Source organism: Typopeltis vanoorti, chromosome 6 (genome assembly GCF_054136105.1).
Source record: "Typopeltis vanoorti isolate ZY-2024b chromosome 6, IOZ_Tvanoo_1.0, whole genome shotgun sequence".
NCBI lineage: Eukaryota > Metazoa > Arthropoda > Arachnida > Uropygi > Thelyphonidae > Typopeltis > Typopeltis vanoorti.
This window is the reverse complement of record NC_143554.1, coordinates 159,307,977-159,325,844: the sequence shown is the minus strand read 5'-3', so window position 1 is coordinate 159,325,844 and position 17,868 is coordinate 159,307,977. Positions and strand designations below refer to the sequence as shown.

General features: G+C 37.4%; 1 protein-coding gene across 4 annotated transcripts in view; it reads right to left on the bottom strand.

The window, feature by feature from the left end:
- LOC150106162 (oxysterol-binding protein-related protein 8-like) overlaps nt 1-17,868 on the bottom strand; it is a 387,947-nt gene that overhangs the window by 338,686 nt on the left and 31,393 nt on the right. For all 4 annotated transcript variants that reach the window (XM_090394505.1, XM_090394508.1, XM_090394504.1 and 1 more), the window contains exon 2: nt 7,550-7,589. In XM_090394505.1, coding sequence (XP_090250631.1) covers nt 7,550-7,589 — 40 coding nt within the window. The remainder of the gene's footprint in view (nt 1-7,549; nt 7,590-17,868) is intronic.

Here is a 17,868-nt window from a genome sequence, read left to right as displayed (position 1 = left end):
TAGGATACTAAGGCAAGCGATGTGAAGTCATTAGCTTCTTTATATGAGTTGCCCCAGTCCTGAAAATAATTCAGGCACAAACTTGTTTGCTTACACTTGGATAAAGGGTTAATCCAAGTATATAATTTCTTCGTATCTTTAATTTAAAGTTTTCAATACATGACAGAGAGAGAGCACTAGAGATTTGGGGGTAATGATTAGCTAGAGGTTATCCTTAGAAGTAGTGTTAGAGTGCGATTAGTAAATGTGCGTGTATGTGGACTAGATCTTTTGCTTGGAGATAGTGGTGAATAAGTGAGATGAATTGCCAGAATTAGTTGTGTGCCCTCACAGTTGATGAGTTTAAGCAGAGGTATAGGTATTGTGTGTATAAAGGTTACTATGCATCTTCAGCAATGAGTCTTCTGACTAAATGGAAGTACCGATATAATACTAATAATAATCTGTGTCAATAAATACTTTCTCATGCTAGATACTATGCCTAAATATTTTTAAAATCCTTTACCCTAGAGCCTTGCTCTGGAATACTATGCTTTAAAGTCATTCACTATCTTTGAAAGTTATTCTACACATCCACTATGTAAAAAATCAATCTCACATTCTCTTATTCACTATATTATAATAATAACTTCCAGAGTTTATCCATGCTCATTAACCACGCTACCGGCCAAGACGGTAGCGTGGTTAATGCGAAGTGCTTATTAAAATTGTAATACCATTGTTATAACAATGAAATATATGATGGATACGAAGCGTATGAGGATGCGTATTTGATCCATAACGGCCGGTAAGGTGGTTAATATATTGGTCATTTTTGCAATGATTATATCTTATTTTCAAAGGATTTTACTAATCAGCATTTTTCCCCTCATGCAATATCCAGTTGATGGCTACAAAAAAATCTATTAGCCATCAACTGCTTTACCAGAAATTTAAAACAACAAATGATGAATCACTGCTGGACATTTTACAGCTAACTTCCATTCTCTCTATCTTTCTAATGCAAGTGCATATCTGTAATATAAGAATAGCAATATCAGACATGCATAAGCTAATATATAGCAAAAAAAAGTAAGTTATTCCCCCACTTAGTTACAAAGTAAACAACAGCAATCCCTTGATTATTATTATTATTATCTCAGGCAACTCCAAGGAGTTGACAGGCTCATCGAGGGAGGCCCTAACATCATGTCAAGAGCAACTATTTGACATTCACACAGTATCTATCATACCTCGCCTTGAACTCATTCACGGTCATAGCACCCACAACACATTCTGGCAGCTTATTACACTCATTCACCACTCTCCAAGTAAAAAACCTAGTTCTAACACTCCTGCTAACCACACTCTTGCCCAACTTCTATGTATGGCCGCTAGTCCTCCCACCACCAGTCCTGAGCTCAAAAATATCTTCTGGATTAATTCTATAGAAATTCTTCAGTAATTTGAATGTCTCAATCATATCACCCCTTTTCCGCCTATCAACCAATTTTTGCAACCCACAAACCTTCAACCTGTTCTCAGAAGGTTCATTCCACAGACCTGCTATCATCTTGGTCACTCGTCTCTGGATCCTGTCCACCACCTCCCCATCAAGAAGAAACCCTGGCGCCCATATCTGGGCACAGTAGTGATGGGGTCTTATCAAGCTCGATATAGAGGAACAATAACTTGTTTGTCTCTGCATGTTAAAGTATTTTTCAGAAACCTTTGAGCTGCTTTGGCCACTTTTGAAATGTGCCCCCTAAACTTCAACTCCCTATCCACCAACACTCCCAAATCCCTGGCCTCATCAATCTCCTGGAGTATGGTTCCACCAATGCGATATATTGCTTCTAATCTTTTCACTCCAAAATGCATAACCTTACACTTTACCACATTAAATTGACATCCATTTTCCCTAGCCTGGTCCTCCAAAACTATCCAAATCATCCTGCAAAATTTCGACATCCTGTGCACTCACAATTGCTCTACCCAACTTTGCATCATCAACAAACAAATGAACACTTCCTCTCAGATCCTTTCCTATATCGTTAATGAACAAATTGAAAAGTAGTGGTCCAAGAACAGAACCCTGCGGTACACCACTAGTCACAAGCCGTCTTTTGGACTCCACTCCTGAATAAACCACTCTCTGGTATCTCTCCATCAACCATGGTCCTATCCATCTCACCAACCCTATATCCATCTGCTTCAGTTTACTGATTAGAGTAACATGTGGTATCATGTCAAAGGCCTTGGCAAGGTCCAGTAGAATCACTGTAAACTCATTATCCTTATCCAGTTCAGCCGTCACTGTGTTATAAAACGTGAGCGAGTTACTGAGGCATGATCTACCCTTCACAAAACCATGTTGTCCCCCATACAGTATCCCATTTTCCTCTATCCAGTCCTGTATTCTTCTCTTGACTAATTTCTCCAAGACCTTGACAATGATTCCTGATATGCTAATCGGTCGGTAATTTACAACAGCAGTCTTGGAACCTCCTTTACGCAGCGGAACTATTTTCCCCTCTTTCCACCCTCTCAGGACTAACCCAGACCCGAGACTCGAATTAAACCAAATGGTCAAGGGTACAGACAATTCTTTAGCCGCTTCACGTACGACATGAGATTGTATACCATCCAATCACACAGATGTATTGACATTGAGGTTTTGCAATAGACTACTCACCTCCACTTCATTCACCACAATTCCTGTATAATCTATCGGTTCATTCATTTCTGCAATGTGACCACCTGGAAGATGTATTCTTGCAAAGTGCTTGCTCAGTAATTCAACTATATCAGCTGATTCGGTTACCTCCCTACCATCGGCATTCTTTAAAATCATTCTGCCATATACGTTTTTTCTTTTACTAGCAACATATCGAAAAAACTGTTCAGGATTCTCTTTAGCCTGCATGGCCAATGTTCTTTAATAATCCTTTTTTTGTTTTTCTTACCACACTCATTACCCTTCTGGCCTGCACTTTATACCGTTCATGTGCCTGCAAGTCACCTTTCTCCTTAAATTCCCTCTATAGTTTCTTTTTTTGCAGCTCAAGCTTAATGGTGTTATTCATCCATTTAACCCCTACTTGATTTATTATTCAGACTCTAGGTATACAGTCAGCCATTGCTTCATGCAAACACTTGTTTACCGCCTCCCATGCACTATCAACTTCTAGCCCCTGCAGTTGCACATGCCATGGCACTGAACCAATCAATCTCCTAAGATTGTCATACTTACCAGCCGATAATTCCACATGTACCCCGTCTTAATTGTAAAATCCACACCATTAGCCACCTCCCAAGTCAAGACCCTATGATCACTCTCACCTATTGGTGGCAATGTGGTCATATTCGTTACAGTCAAATTCTCAGATGCAATTACCAGGTCAAGCACTCTCTGACCCCTAGTATTATCCATTACATGCTGTAGCAGATAGTTATCCCTTAATAACCGCATGAAATCCAATTCCTTCGTCCCATGTGTCCTCTCCTCCCAATCAATGTTACCATAGTTGAAATCTCCCATAATAATTTACCCTCCTTCCACTCATTTCTTCTCTCTGCTTATGCATACTATTTCCACCATTTATTCCATCACCTGGTCTATAGCAGCACCCAACTGTATATTTAATTCTGCTAATTTCAATCTCACACCAAATAGCCTCAAATGTGCTCTTTTCTCTATCCTGCGGTTCCACTTCTATTCTTTTTGGCTGTAACTCATCAGCTATCATCAATAACACTCCCCCCCATTTTATTCTCCCTGTCACTCCTGAATACCCCTCACATTCAATCCCACTAGCTGTGTCATCTTCTGTCAGCCATGTTTCACTAATGCCAATAACCTGTGGTCTGGAAGTGCTAACCAAGGCCAAAAATTCTTCCCTCTTGTTCCTAATACCTCTGGCATTTGTATACATGAATTGAAGAAGCCGATTTGTCCCATCCCTATTTTGATGCTTTATAGTAACTATCCCATTCTGGTTTGTGGTCCTTCCTACTTGCTTGGGCATATTACATACATTCAACTGTCTCCCTAAAATCTGCAAATCTACCCCCCCCCTTAATAACTCTAGTTTCCCTGGTTCTGTAACTTCACTTCCACCACATTCGACAACACCTTTTCTAGTCTCCGCATTTTTTGCATCCAATGCATTCTTTAAAACAGATGTATTAATCGAAAATGCAATAATCGAATATAATAATCCATGGGAAAAAGTATAATTCGTTCCTCAAATTTCTTTTTTGACCCTTAATTTTTTTTTTATAAAAGAATTAGGATATGTCTCAGGACCAAATTAAAGGAAAACCATGAAGCTGAAAGACAATAAAACATATTCAGAATATAAATTTATTATTCTACTTCTTAACAAAGAATTGAGCTAACGTAGTCAGGCAGGCATTTACAACTGATGGCAATTTGTGATTGGAACATTATGTAGGCTATTTCATCATCAAATTCCTGCCATGTATCCCCAAGGGGCATACAGGATATGATAGTACTACATGAAAAATTTACATTATGACTAATTACAATTTTCCTCCAAATCAGCCTGTTACTTGTCAAGACTCCAACATTATCAGATCTTATATTTCTATCGTCTAAGCCACTTTGTACCATATCAATCCACCTATATCTTGGTCTTCCTCTGGGTCGTTTTGCTGCCAACCTGGCAGAGAACACTTGATTTGTTAATCTTTCCTCGCCCATTCTGTTTAAGGGACCATACCACCTGAGATTAGCTCTGCTAACACATTCTTGGATGCTGACAATGTCAAGTTCTTTCCTAATATCCTCGTTTTTAATATGATATTGCCATTGATGCCATCTGTTCACGCCTATAATCTTTCTCAGGACTCTCATATCTGCGGTCTCTAGTCTTTGGTCAAGGGTTTTACTTCTAATCCAGCTTTCAGATCCATAAGTTAAAACTGGTTTGAACACTGTCTTGTATACAGCTAATTATGTTCTGATTAATTTCTCTCTCATTCCATATGAATTTATTCAGTTGATTTCCTACCATACCAGCTTTGTTGATTCTGTTGTCTATTTCCATATTTAATTTATCATCTTTACTAAAAATTATGCCTAAGTAGCTGAAATGTTTTTCTTGTTCCTCAGGTTCTCCATTCACAACGCAGTTCACATTTTCAACGATTCTGCTTATTTTCATTGTCTTTGTCTTTTTATTGTTGACCTTCATACCATATCTATTACAACAGCTATTCAATTTAGTCAGAGAATCTTGCAGACTTGTAGCAGATTTATTTAGAAGTATAACATCATCCACATAAAGCAAAGAGCTGACATTAACAACTCCAATTTTGATATCAGGTTTAATGCCACTTTCCTTTATTTATTATCTATATGGATCACTAATATGATCCATATAGATAATGAATAACAGAGGGGTAAATGTACATCCTTGTCTCACACCAGATTTAACATTAAACCATCTTCCTATACTTCCTTCAATTCTAACTGCTGACTTACAACTCAAATAAAGACGTACTGATTGATATAATGCCCCATTGACACCACATAACTGTAGCGTATTGAATAGCTTCTCCCTTGGCACCTTGTTCATATGCCTTTTCTAGATCAACAAAACTAAGAAAGGCTATTTCTCTATTTCTCTTTTTGAAATGCTCAAACCACAGTACTAGTGTGAAATTCTTCTTTTCCATCAATGATAGCCCTTTCTTTCAAGGTTACAAAGAGTCTTAATGCTTTTGAATTAATAAAGTCAGTGATTAGCAGGATCTGTTTTTGGTTACAATTTTCGATCCATGTAGAAAGAAGTCTCTCTCTAATTCAATCATTATAATACTTTGATTTTGAGTGGTCTGCATGCATGATGAACTTGAAGCAGCCTTACCTTTCTCTATATATTCAGCAGCTTTGCTTAAAATTGCCGTTATAGTTGATTCACCCATTTTGTGTTCTTGTCCTATCTTTGCTCTGGACTCGCCTTGTTCATTTTTCTTCCAATGAGATTACTTTTTGAATCTTTTTCACACTTCCACTTTTTTTGCTCACTAATTCTTATATTCATGATTAAAGGTTGGGAATTTAAAATAAAAAAAGTAAAAAAAAAAAAACAATTGCAAAAGGAGGCACGAAATATGATCAGCAAAATGCTATGTAATTAGCAGACAACATAAATTTAGGTGGTAAATTTGGAACATAGCATACATGGAAATAGCGTAGTACTGTATGCCATTAAAAAATAACTTTGTAAAATGTTTTAAATTGATAACTAAATTATTTCATCCTGGTGAATGATTTTTTAAAATAGTAAGCCATAAAAAAATGTTTTTATATAACAAAACCTGCAGTGAATTCATCACTAAAAAACACACATACTAACCACAGTAATGACTATTTAATTCGTAAATATTTACAAATTAAATAGTCATTACTGTGGTTAGTACGTGCGTTTTTTAGTGATTAAAAAAATGTATAGATAGAAAATTTTTAAAATCTGTAACATTTATTTTTAAGATGTATATAGGCACTCTAATTGAATTTTAGAGGCGCACTAGTTGCATTTAGGTATAGAAAAAAAAATGAAGCCAAACTGCACCAAATTGGTGCAGTTTGGCTAAAACAAACAAAAAAATAAATAAAGACTACAGAAACTGATAAATAGGAGAATTAGGGGTGCTATGATAGAGATCTATAAACTTCTGAAAGGATGCTATAAGATACCGACCTGATGAAATTTTTTGTTATATGGAAGGTGAGAAGATGATCTGTCAAAAATGAGAGAGAGAGAGAGTGTGTGTGTGTGCGCGTGCGTACGTGCAGTTAAGAAAGAAGTGAGAGCTAGATTTTTCTCTCAGAGCAGTGAGAGAATGGAACATTTTCCTGTTGAAGTGCATCTAGTGTGAATGAGTTTAAGAGAAGATATGGTAGCTTGTTGGTAATGTATAGCATCAGTCAATATATAAGACAATTTATCATCATCTTCAAATTCCTGATATACCCTTAAGGATGTATAGGATACTGTGACAGTATTATATGAAAGTTTTACATTATTATCAAACCTCCAGGGAGTCTCAATGATACCTCCAAGGACTCAGTGAGGAAGGCCACACATCAACCACACCAGCTGTCATACTATCTATTAAACTGATTCATGCTAGATGCACTAACTACTTCAAAAAGGAGTGGCAAATACATGTCTGGGCGAATTATTACTAATTTAGAGATGTACTCACTACTCATGTTGAAATAGTTTTGGACAAATTTCTTCCACATTAGTTTGTTATCTGTGAAATCTCTAGTATTGTAAGATCTTCATTTTGGTCTTTTAAGGAACTTTTATACTATCATTAAACATTTCTGTAACAAAAAATTCATTAGTTTTATTATTTTTTTTTTTTTAAATTCCAAAACTAAGTTTGATAGTTGAAAACTTTCATACATACTGTACTAATCCCAGAAACTATATTTAGAATAAAATAAAATAAAATAAAATAAATAAATAATAAAAAAAGGTGAAGCTTAGCTATAGAAAATAACTAAGAAAGGTTTTACAAATGAACTAACCTGGTGGAGAACTAACAGAACGCATCACCTTTGCTGTTTTCTGGAAAAACATAATAATTATAACAAAAAAATAAAAATCTAGAAGTGACAATTATGCAACAATACAAGAAATTTCTCATAGAAATTTCTTGTACATATACGAGAAATTAGAAATTTCTCATATATGTACAAGCTGAAAAAAGCAGTCATATGGAAAAACAAAATGTGTTTAGTAGTTTACATGAAATAATGATGTTTGAGTATCAAAAAAATATTTAGGCATATTTTTTTGATATGACCTGTCAAAGACTACAATTATGTCTAATGCTAAATTTATTTCTAACTTGATTCTCTGGAAGTAGCAATCAATGAATTAATAATAAAATATATTTATAACAATATTATTATTACAGGTACCTCCATGGAGTCAAAAAACTCATCGCAGGAGGCTTACACTAACAAGTATTCAAACAATACCTATCATACCACTCCTTAAATCCACTTCAGAGCACTCTCAACCATCTCTGGCAATTCATTAGAGTTATTCACCACTAACCAAGCAAAAAATCCAGTCCTCACACACTTACACAACTTCTGGGGGATGACCCCCCCCCCTCCCCAAACACACACACACACCAGTTCTCTCCCTTCTCGTTCTTGTGTAGAACATTATCCTCTGCGATCGCGCTACCTACATCCCGCTAGAACACGACCCCACAAAAACGCAAGTTAAGAAATTAAAAATCTTACTTAAAAAAGTAACCTCCTGGCCCCCCGACATCACGAAAAAACTTAAACCTTTCCGCTCCCGTCCCCCCCGAATATACGGTCTACCAAAAATCCACAAACCTAATTCCCCACTCAGGCCTATAGTAGATGCCACCAATGCACCTTGTTACAGACTGAGTAAACAGCTGGCCAACTCTCTGTCCCCCCTCACCGGAAATTCAGCTTCCTATATAAAAAACTCTACCCACTTTAAAGCCCTCACAGAAAAATTAACCTTGAATAATACAGACATATTAGTAAGCTTTGATATCTCCTCCTTGTTTACTAATATTCCCTTAACTGACACTTTATCTCTCTTAGAAAACGTTTTTCCCCCTGACATCTTAGATCTCTTTTCCTTTGCCATCAACTCTGGGTATTTCGCTTGGAATAACAAAATCTACAAGCAGATAGAGGGAACCGCCATGGGCTTCCCCCTCTCACCCCCCCTGGCCAATTTCTATATGGAAGATTTCGAAAAACGAGCCATAGACTCAGCCCCACTCAAACCTTCTATCTGGCTAAGATATGTAGATGATGTGTTCTCTATTTGGCCTCATGGCCCAGACACATTAGATTCCTTCCTTGGTCATCTCAATAGCCTACATCCAAGAATCCAGTTTACTATGGAAAAGGAAAAGAACAATTGTTTACCCTTCCTAGACACCTTAGTCACGCGCCTGCCTAATGATACACTTGCCTTCACTGTATACAGAAAACCCACACACACAGGCAGATACATTCACAAACTCTCCCATCACCACCCCTCACAACAATATGGCATCATTAAAACCCTTACCAAGAGAGCCCACAATCTTTGTTCCAGTGGAACCGCCCTCACTACTGAGCTTAACCACATACACAGAACTTTCCTCTCCAATGGCTACAGCGAACACAGCATCAAAAAAATAATCAATTCCTCCCCCATTCCCCGTCCCTCTCTTCAACAAGAATTTAAAAATCCCATCACCATACCCTATATCCGTGGCACTTCGGAAAAAATAGCTAAGATACTAAAAAAGTATAACCTACACACAGCATATAAGCCCTACCGCAAACTGGCTACCCTTATCCGTTCTACGAAAGATCAGCTCCCTCCTCTCTCTCTGCCTGGAGTTTACAAAGTACCCTGTTCCTGTAAGCTTGCGTACTTTGGACAGACAGACAGATCAGCATCCATCCGCTTAGAGGAACACAAGTCGTACATCGTTAAACACAACTATGGCCATTCAGGCTTGGCTGACCATGTTTTGGACACCACCCACAGAGTATCATGGAAGAAAACCACCATGCTCCACCACAGCAAATTCAAGAAAGAGAGACTTTTCTTAGAAGCAGCAGCAGCTCTCAAAAACCAACCAAATCTTAATAAATACGGTTGCATTAAGCTTCCGAAGATTTGGGAAACAGTCATCGCCAGAGGTCCCACCTTACATTCCAGGCCACCTACAACTGCCCTTAGAGGGTGCTCCACCTAGATAGGACTTTATTGTCACCCACGTGGTTGGGCTTAGTATTGTAAGTTTTTGTGTGCATGTTACATTAATTGTCTTTGTAATCCCCGTAGATGTCCTAGTGACTAGGACGAAATATAGGAAGTATTAAATTCTATTTTAATTCTTTTTGAGTGTTGTAAAAAGTCCATTAAACCTCCAACATAAAATCTCTCCCTTCTCATCGTTTGCTGAAAAATTTCTATTGTATCAACCATATAGAACCACTTTGTAACTTAAAATTTTCTATCACATTGCCTCTTTTCTGTCTCTCAACTAAACTTTACCACACATCTTCAATCTATCCTCATTGGGATCATTCCAGGTGACCATATCTATGCACAGCAGTCAAGATGAGGCTATAATATAGCCTCATCTTGACTGCTGTTCTTCAAACAGCCAAGTAATACTTTGAGCTATTTTGTCAACTTTTGCAATATGCCCTCTGAACTTCAACTGACTGCTCGATTATAATCTCCAAATCATCACATTTTCCTGCAACCCAGTACTATCAATAAAATACACAGTATATAATCTTTTCATCCTGAAATGCAGAATCTTACATTTTGACTAATTAAACTAACAATCATTATCCTTTGCCAAAGCTGCAAGTTGATTCGAAATAATCTCTCTACATCACACTGATCAACTATTGCACTCCCCAGTTTTCCATCATCTGCAAACTGAATACTCCTCTTTAACATATACCTTACAAAAAAAAAAAAAAAGTTTCCAATATTATTTACATTTGTCTGTTATAAATATCTATGAACTAGTAATTGAGCCAGTATTATTATTATTACATGACATCTCCAAGAAGTCCAAAGACTCATCAAAGGAGGACACCTACTTTACAACTCTGTCTCAACCACTTAATCCACCAACTACAGCAAACTGCCACTCTACCATCATCACCTACACCAATGGCATCTACTGCCCACCACCACTAATATTTTTTGTCTGTAAATTGTATGTGTTCTCAAATCTGATTTGTCTGTATGTAGGATTAAAAACCCAAGTTTCTGGGAGGAAAAAATCCTGCTACTTCCATATGAGATCAGCTAATTCATCTTCAATTGAAAAAAAAAAAAAAAACATATAAAGATTCCTCTCATCATGACAAGAATCGAATTCAGGCCTTTTCGAATCGAAGGGCACAACATACTGCCATTCTTCAGATTATGATACAGAGGTGCTCATGCCTAATTCTTCAAATTAAGCAACTGCAAAGAGTAAACAAAGCCTAATATGTCAATGTTAAATGGCTGTCACTAGAACAAATTTTGCAGGGGAAAAGTATTAACAGCATCAGCCTTCATAAAAACAGTATGCTATCATACATGCTAGAAGAGAAACAACATGGCCTGAGATATATTGGAATTGTGTCAAGTGCTAATGGAATACTACCACTCTAACAGTGATTAAATCAGAAGTTGTACTAAAGTAGGTAAGAAAATGGACTGAAACTTTCCTTGCAAAGAAGTCTGTAGAGGAATTCACTGTCCAAGTGGATGGCTAACACAGACACTAAACAGGTCTAAGCCACAACTTCAACCAATGAAAAGAAGTGAGAGATTTTGATCATCACATAATACCAAAAATGGTTGTCAGTCAACATTTGAGCATTAGTGTTATTATTCAGGACTTCAAAAAGTCAAGACTCAACATGGAAAGGTTCATCTTAAACAAAACACATCCTCTCATACCAACATACCCCTTCCTTAAACTAATTCATTGTTTATGCTTTCACCACCTTATCAGATAAATCATTCCATGGTGTCGCCACCTTCCATGAAAAAATACCACTTCTCTCTCTCTTACTCAGCACTTCCAGGGATGGCTCTTGTTCTACCATATAAAAATTTCTCCAGTGATAATCCTCTAACTACCTTCACAACAGTTTAAATGTCTCAATAATATCACCTATTTTATCCAAACTGAGGGCATGCAAACTCTACATTTTGCATGCCCTCAGTCTATCCTCATAACTAATACTATACAGGCCCAGTATCACTTTTGTTATCTAGATGCCACCATACCTTCTGCAAAGTTAATGTATTCTCTTCAAATCTCTTATCAGATCTGAGCACAATAATCCAAATGTGGTCTGATCAGGACTTAAAATGATATCACTTATCTCTGCTGGTCAATGTATTGCAGCAATCCTCTGAGTTACTTTTATCATCTTCACAATGTCCAATAAACTTCTAATTTCTACTGACTATAACCCCAAGATCTCTTGCCTCCATTACTTTCTATAGTTCCATTAATATAGTATGTAACCGTGTTAGAATATGTATTGGTGGATCCAAATTTCAAGAGCTTACATTTAGTAGTAATAAACAGACATTCCAATTCATTCATTTACCAACATGTCTATCCAGCTTATTCAAATTCTTCTAAAGGGCCACAACATTGGCACATCACTAATAACCCTTCCTAACTCATATTATATGCAAACAACTGAATATCCCCATGTAATTCAGTAATCATTGATATAAAGGTCCTAGTACTGAGCCCTGTTGAATCCCATTTGTGACCTCCTCCTTCCTTGATTCTACTCCCTCATACACAACTCTTTGATATCTCTCAAACAGCCCATACCTAAATCCATATTGCCTGAACTTAAATATTATTCACTGCATGCCTTTGTAAAAAATAAAAAAATAAATAAAAATAAAAATAAAAAAATAAAAAAATGTAGCATATGTCTTTCTTTCATCAACTGCTGTTGTTATTTTATTATAAAAGACAAACAAATTATTGAAACAAGAGTGTCCCTTAACAAATCCATGCTGACCTGCATAGATAATAGCCGGCGTGGTTGGCCGAGTGGTTAGCCTATCTGCTCTCCAGCCAAAAGGCCACGAGTTCGAATCCCGCCGTGGGCATGGATGTTTGTGATTGTCTGTAAAAGTACTAGTGGTGGTAGTCGGTGGTAGATGGCGTTGGTGTTATATGATGAAGGTTGGTGGAGTAGTGAGACAAGGAGTTGTAGAGTAGATGCCCTCCCTCGATGAGTCTTTGGACTCCCTGGAGGTGTGATGTAATAATAATATTACACTTATCTACTCAATTCTGAACACAATCATTCACTAATTTCTCCAAATTCTTAACAACTGCAGAAGAAATGCAAACTAGTCTACAGTTTGACACCTGCTTTCTACCACCCCTATGCAATGGCACTATCTTACCCTCCTTCGACTCCTTGGGTACTTTATCAGTAACTAAACTTTAACTGAACAGCCAGGTCAAGGGGCTGTCACTTCCTTAGTGTATGGCAAAATCCAATCCAGTGGGATAATTAATAATATTTATTAATATTAATTTCTAGCACACAGCAACAGTTTTTAATTGGTAAACTACTGCCTGCTGTATGTACCTTGTATTCCCATTCCTTTGATTTGCTTGTTTCTAGGCACTGATGATGTACTGTTATTTTCAGTATGAAATAGCTGTACTTTAATTTCATTAAAGTTTAATTACTGTGGTTATTATTGTTTTTAGTGCTAAATAATGTTTACTGATGTTCTGGCCATCACCCAGTGATCCTAACACATCACATTCAGAAAGTATTAATGAAATTAACAATATATTCAAATTAGCAATTTGAATATATTGTTCAAATTGCTAATTTGAATAATAAAAATAATTATTCAAATTAGTCAAAATCAGTATTCACAAAATTCCAAAAGTTTGTATATTCACTACTAATACTTCAGTCAGTTCAAAATTGAAACATTGAATTAAATCCAATATTAAAAATATTTTTGAAATCCTGACGGAACCGTCATTCACTTTTAACAAGCACATGGAATATGTTTTTTATAAAGTAAAAAACAACTTTCAGCAAAAAAGATGTCATCAGGTAATGATTGAGCAGATGCAGATTTTGATATAACATACTTTCTGATTGCATCATTTCTATCAGCAGTAGAGATCCAACACATATATAAGATCACGCATGCCAAGATACATGTACAATCTGCAATGATGATGACGAAGTCTCACCAGAACTGTTCAACATGTATTCATTTTACCAAGAAAAATACATAGGAAAATCCCTTAAAAGTTTAAAATTCCTTTAAACAATCTATGAACTAGTGTCTTTGGGATAATAAAAAGAAAGAATACTGCCACTAAATTTAGATTTGCTATATTGCCTGAGTTGGTTGTTATTGAATATAGAGAGTTTGCACTTTCAAATCTGTAGTGTTGAAAGTACTTTCTGGTATATTTTGTATTGGGTGTATTATAACTGGATTAAGGACTGGTTGTCTGATGGCTATCAGAGAGTTGTGTATGGTGGGGCAATATCACAGAAGCAGAAGGTTACAAGTGGGGTTCCACAGGGCTCAGTACTGGGACCTGTATTGTTTAACCTTTATATCAATGACATTGTCAATGGATTGCAAGGGGATATTCAGTTGTTTGCAGATGATGTGAAGCTGGGAAGGTTATTAGTAATAGCACAGATGTGGCAGCCCTGCAAGAGAATTTGAATAAACTAGACAGATGGGCAAATGAATGGGGATTTCGGTTTAATGCAGCAAAATGTAAAGTCTTGAAGTTTGGGATACATCGATGGGAGGCTGCATACTCGATTAGAGAATCTGTACTGGAGGAAGTAGGGAAGACAAGAGATCTGGGGGTGATGATCGATAGAAAACTGAAATTCAGGGGCATACTGCAAAGGTGGTGAAGGTAATTCGGAGGATTGCTGCAATACTGAGAAGGACGCTGACCTGCAGAGATAGAAGAGTTATCATTCCATTGTATAAGACCCCGATCAAACCACACTTAGACTATTGTTCTCAGATTTGGTCCCCAGGATTTGACGGGGATAAATTAACTGTGGAGAAGGTGCCGAGGTGGATAACAAAGATGGTTTCAGGACTATGGTGTATAGAATAAGGCGAGGTGATATGATCAAGACTTTAAACTGTTGAGAGGCAGTTACAGGGTGGACACTGGGGAGTTCTTTCACTTGGTGGGGCAGCGAGAAGGAGCGATGACAAGGGGGACCTTCCCTGGAAAGTACGAAAGGAGGCTGTGAGCAAGAGAGTGAGGAGTGGTTTCTTTGCGTAGAGGGTGGTTGAACCGTGGAATGCATTGCCTGATAGAGTGGTGAGAGTAAGAACGGTCAATGAGTTCAAGGAGTGGTTTGAGAGAACTGGGGTTTCCTAGGAAGGACCTCCTGCAATGAGTCTTGACTCCATGGAGGCCTGAATAATAATAATAATGTATTAATAATGGCAGCTGCCATACATCAGTGGAGTGGCACATTATTGTCCAGCCTTACAAGATTTGGCATGTATGCACCCTAGCAATTAGAGATGTGGCAGACAAGAGATGGAGGAGTGCATTTCTGCATAAAATATAGACAATGGGAAAAACTGGGTGATATTTATCAGTATTGCTGATATTAGTAGTGATAGTAGCAGAAATGAGTGTGTCGACAGAGTAAGCATGATTAAGGAAGGAAAACATAACATGGAGATAGATATAACATTAACAACTTGGGATTTAGCAGATTTAGAGGATGGTGTTGATTGGGTATGTTAAGGTCAAGCAGGGGGGGGAGAATACCTGGAGAGAAAAGGAGGAAGGAAGAAAGAGAGAAAACAAGTGGAAGATGCAAGAATTAAGTTGAGAAGCATGAAGAAAGAGATTAGGAGATCTGAAAGACTAACCGATGTGAGACAAACATGAACAGGAGTGAGGGAGAGTTATAGGAATGACAGTAGAGAGAAGGAGAAAGAGAGGAAACAAGAGGAAGCCGAGAAAGTACAGAAGCAAGGGGTAGAGAGAGAGAGATGTAAACAGAGATAAGTGAGAGAACAAGGAGAATGAACAGATCTGTGAGAGGGGTGATATATAGAGATTCAGTGATCAGTGGTGTGCAGAAGCAATGATAAAGAGTGTTGCTATGAAAATGAAGTGAGGTGGGAATATGAATGAGATGACAGTGATGGTATAAATGACCTGAGAGATACTGTGAATTGAGTTAATATTCAAGATTATGTAACAGAAAAGTGTGAGAGGGAAGACAGAGTATATTGTCAATATGATAATGCAGAGTTGAGTAGCAGATCAGCAATATCAATGACGTGAGAATGTGTCAAAAGAGAGGTCCAAAATATGTAGATGCCTGGAGTTAATTTGATGAGAAAAGGGAGCTGCATTTGAACATGGAAGGATGCAGAAATCTTGAAAGATTGTTGTTCTCTGGTCAGGCCTAGGACATGAACTGAGATTTTGAAGTTTTAGTGTTTCCCATATTTTGGGAAGTTTTATGTGACCATATTTGTTCAAGTTAGGCTGAATTCTGAAATCAGCAGCAGATTCTAAAATCAGCATTTATCTTCTAAATTTGTTGCAATGAAGCATGGTAGTTTTGTTCCAGTAGGTTCTGAGAGTTGTATCTAAAGCAAGTTCTGCAAGGCCATATTGACCATATCATGATGCCAGATGTATTTTTTATGATCTTCTAAGTGAATGCTGGCGAATCTTTTTGTCTCTCCATAGTAGGCCAACTTGCTGTAATAGAAAACTATATATACACCAGGAACTGAGAGATCAGGGAGTTGGTCCTTAGTGGAGTGGATAAGGGCAGCTAGTTCTAAGTAGGGATTGAAAGCTGTGAAGAGGTTGTATTTCCATATTATTCTGGCTGTTTTTTTTTACATGCCTCTGAGAAAGGTGATAGCATTACTAAATTCATTCTGAGAAAGTCGTCTATTGGAGGAGGATTTATTATTTTTTGATTTTGTAGGAACTGTAGCAATTAGATAGGAAGGCATAGTGTATGTGATTGAGTTGTGCTGCACAGTAGGCCTCATTGATAGGCTCTATTGGTGTTTTTATATTATCACATTGTTGAGAGGGAGGATTGATGGGAAGGTTTGTGAATGCCACAAAGGAAACTTTGTGAGTGGATTCCTATATATTGAGAAGGAAGGTTACCATCAGGAGGGCTAGACTATTTTATCAGTTCTCTTTTCTATCATAAATTGGATTCTGGTATGATCCTAACCTTGAACAAACAGGCCTACATAAAACTTTCCAGATGGGAAATGATGATACCTTGTGATCTCAGGTTACATCCCAAGTTGTTGCCAAGAGGTACCCACAGAGGGCACCCCACCTATTGAGGTGACAGAAAAAAAAGTGTCTCTCAGCTATAAAGTCAAATAGAGAGCAAACACATTATGGACATATCATAGCAAGATAGGTCTGAGAGGGGTTGAGTCAAGAGCCTGTTTTTCAAAATTGTCCATGAAAAAAATTGGCAAGGGACACTGAGAGGGGAGAAACTCATAGTATCATTTTTCTTCCAAGAATAAAATCCAGAATGTATTTTTTGGCCTTGGAGATCATGCTTTGGAATATACACACTATCACAGTGAGAGTTGAAGATCTCACAGTGGTTAACATCTACAAGCCTCTCCTGGTAGAATGTCCACACCTACTATCTACACAGGGGATTTTAACAGCCATTACACCCTGTAGAATTACAATAATAATAATGGAAATAGTGAAGCATTAACAAACTGGGAAGGGCAAAAATGTCTGAGCTTAATATTTGATGCAAAAGACAAAGGAACCTTTAAGTCTGCAGCATGGAATAGGGAATGTAACCCAGGCCCTGCTTTGTTAACCAAAATTTGAAAATCAACTGCTAAACTCAACAAGATGAGTCCCTAAAGATTTCCCACATAGCCAACATCACCCAGTAGTGATAGAAGTAGGAATACAAATACCAATAATTCAGTCCATTCCATGTCCAAGATGGAATTTTAGGAAAGCAAACCGGCAGGATTTTTCACAAGAACTGGATAAAGTCGTAAGATGAGTACTACCTGTGTGTGAAAACTACAACAGATTCACTGGAGCAGTCATATCAACAGTGAAGAAGTATATTCTAAGGGGTTTCCAAAAGGAATATATATACCTGGATGGAATAAACACTGTGAAGAGTTATACCAAGCCTCTCTCTCCCTTGTTCTCTGATGCATAGCCAACCTCTCTATTCTTCCAAGATCTTCATTCATCCTCCTCAACCTTCCATCTCCTTTT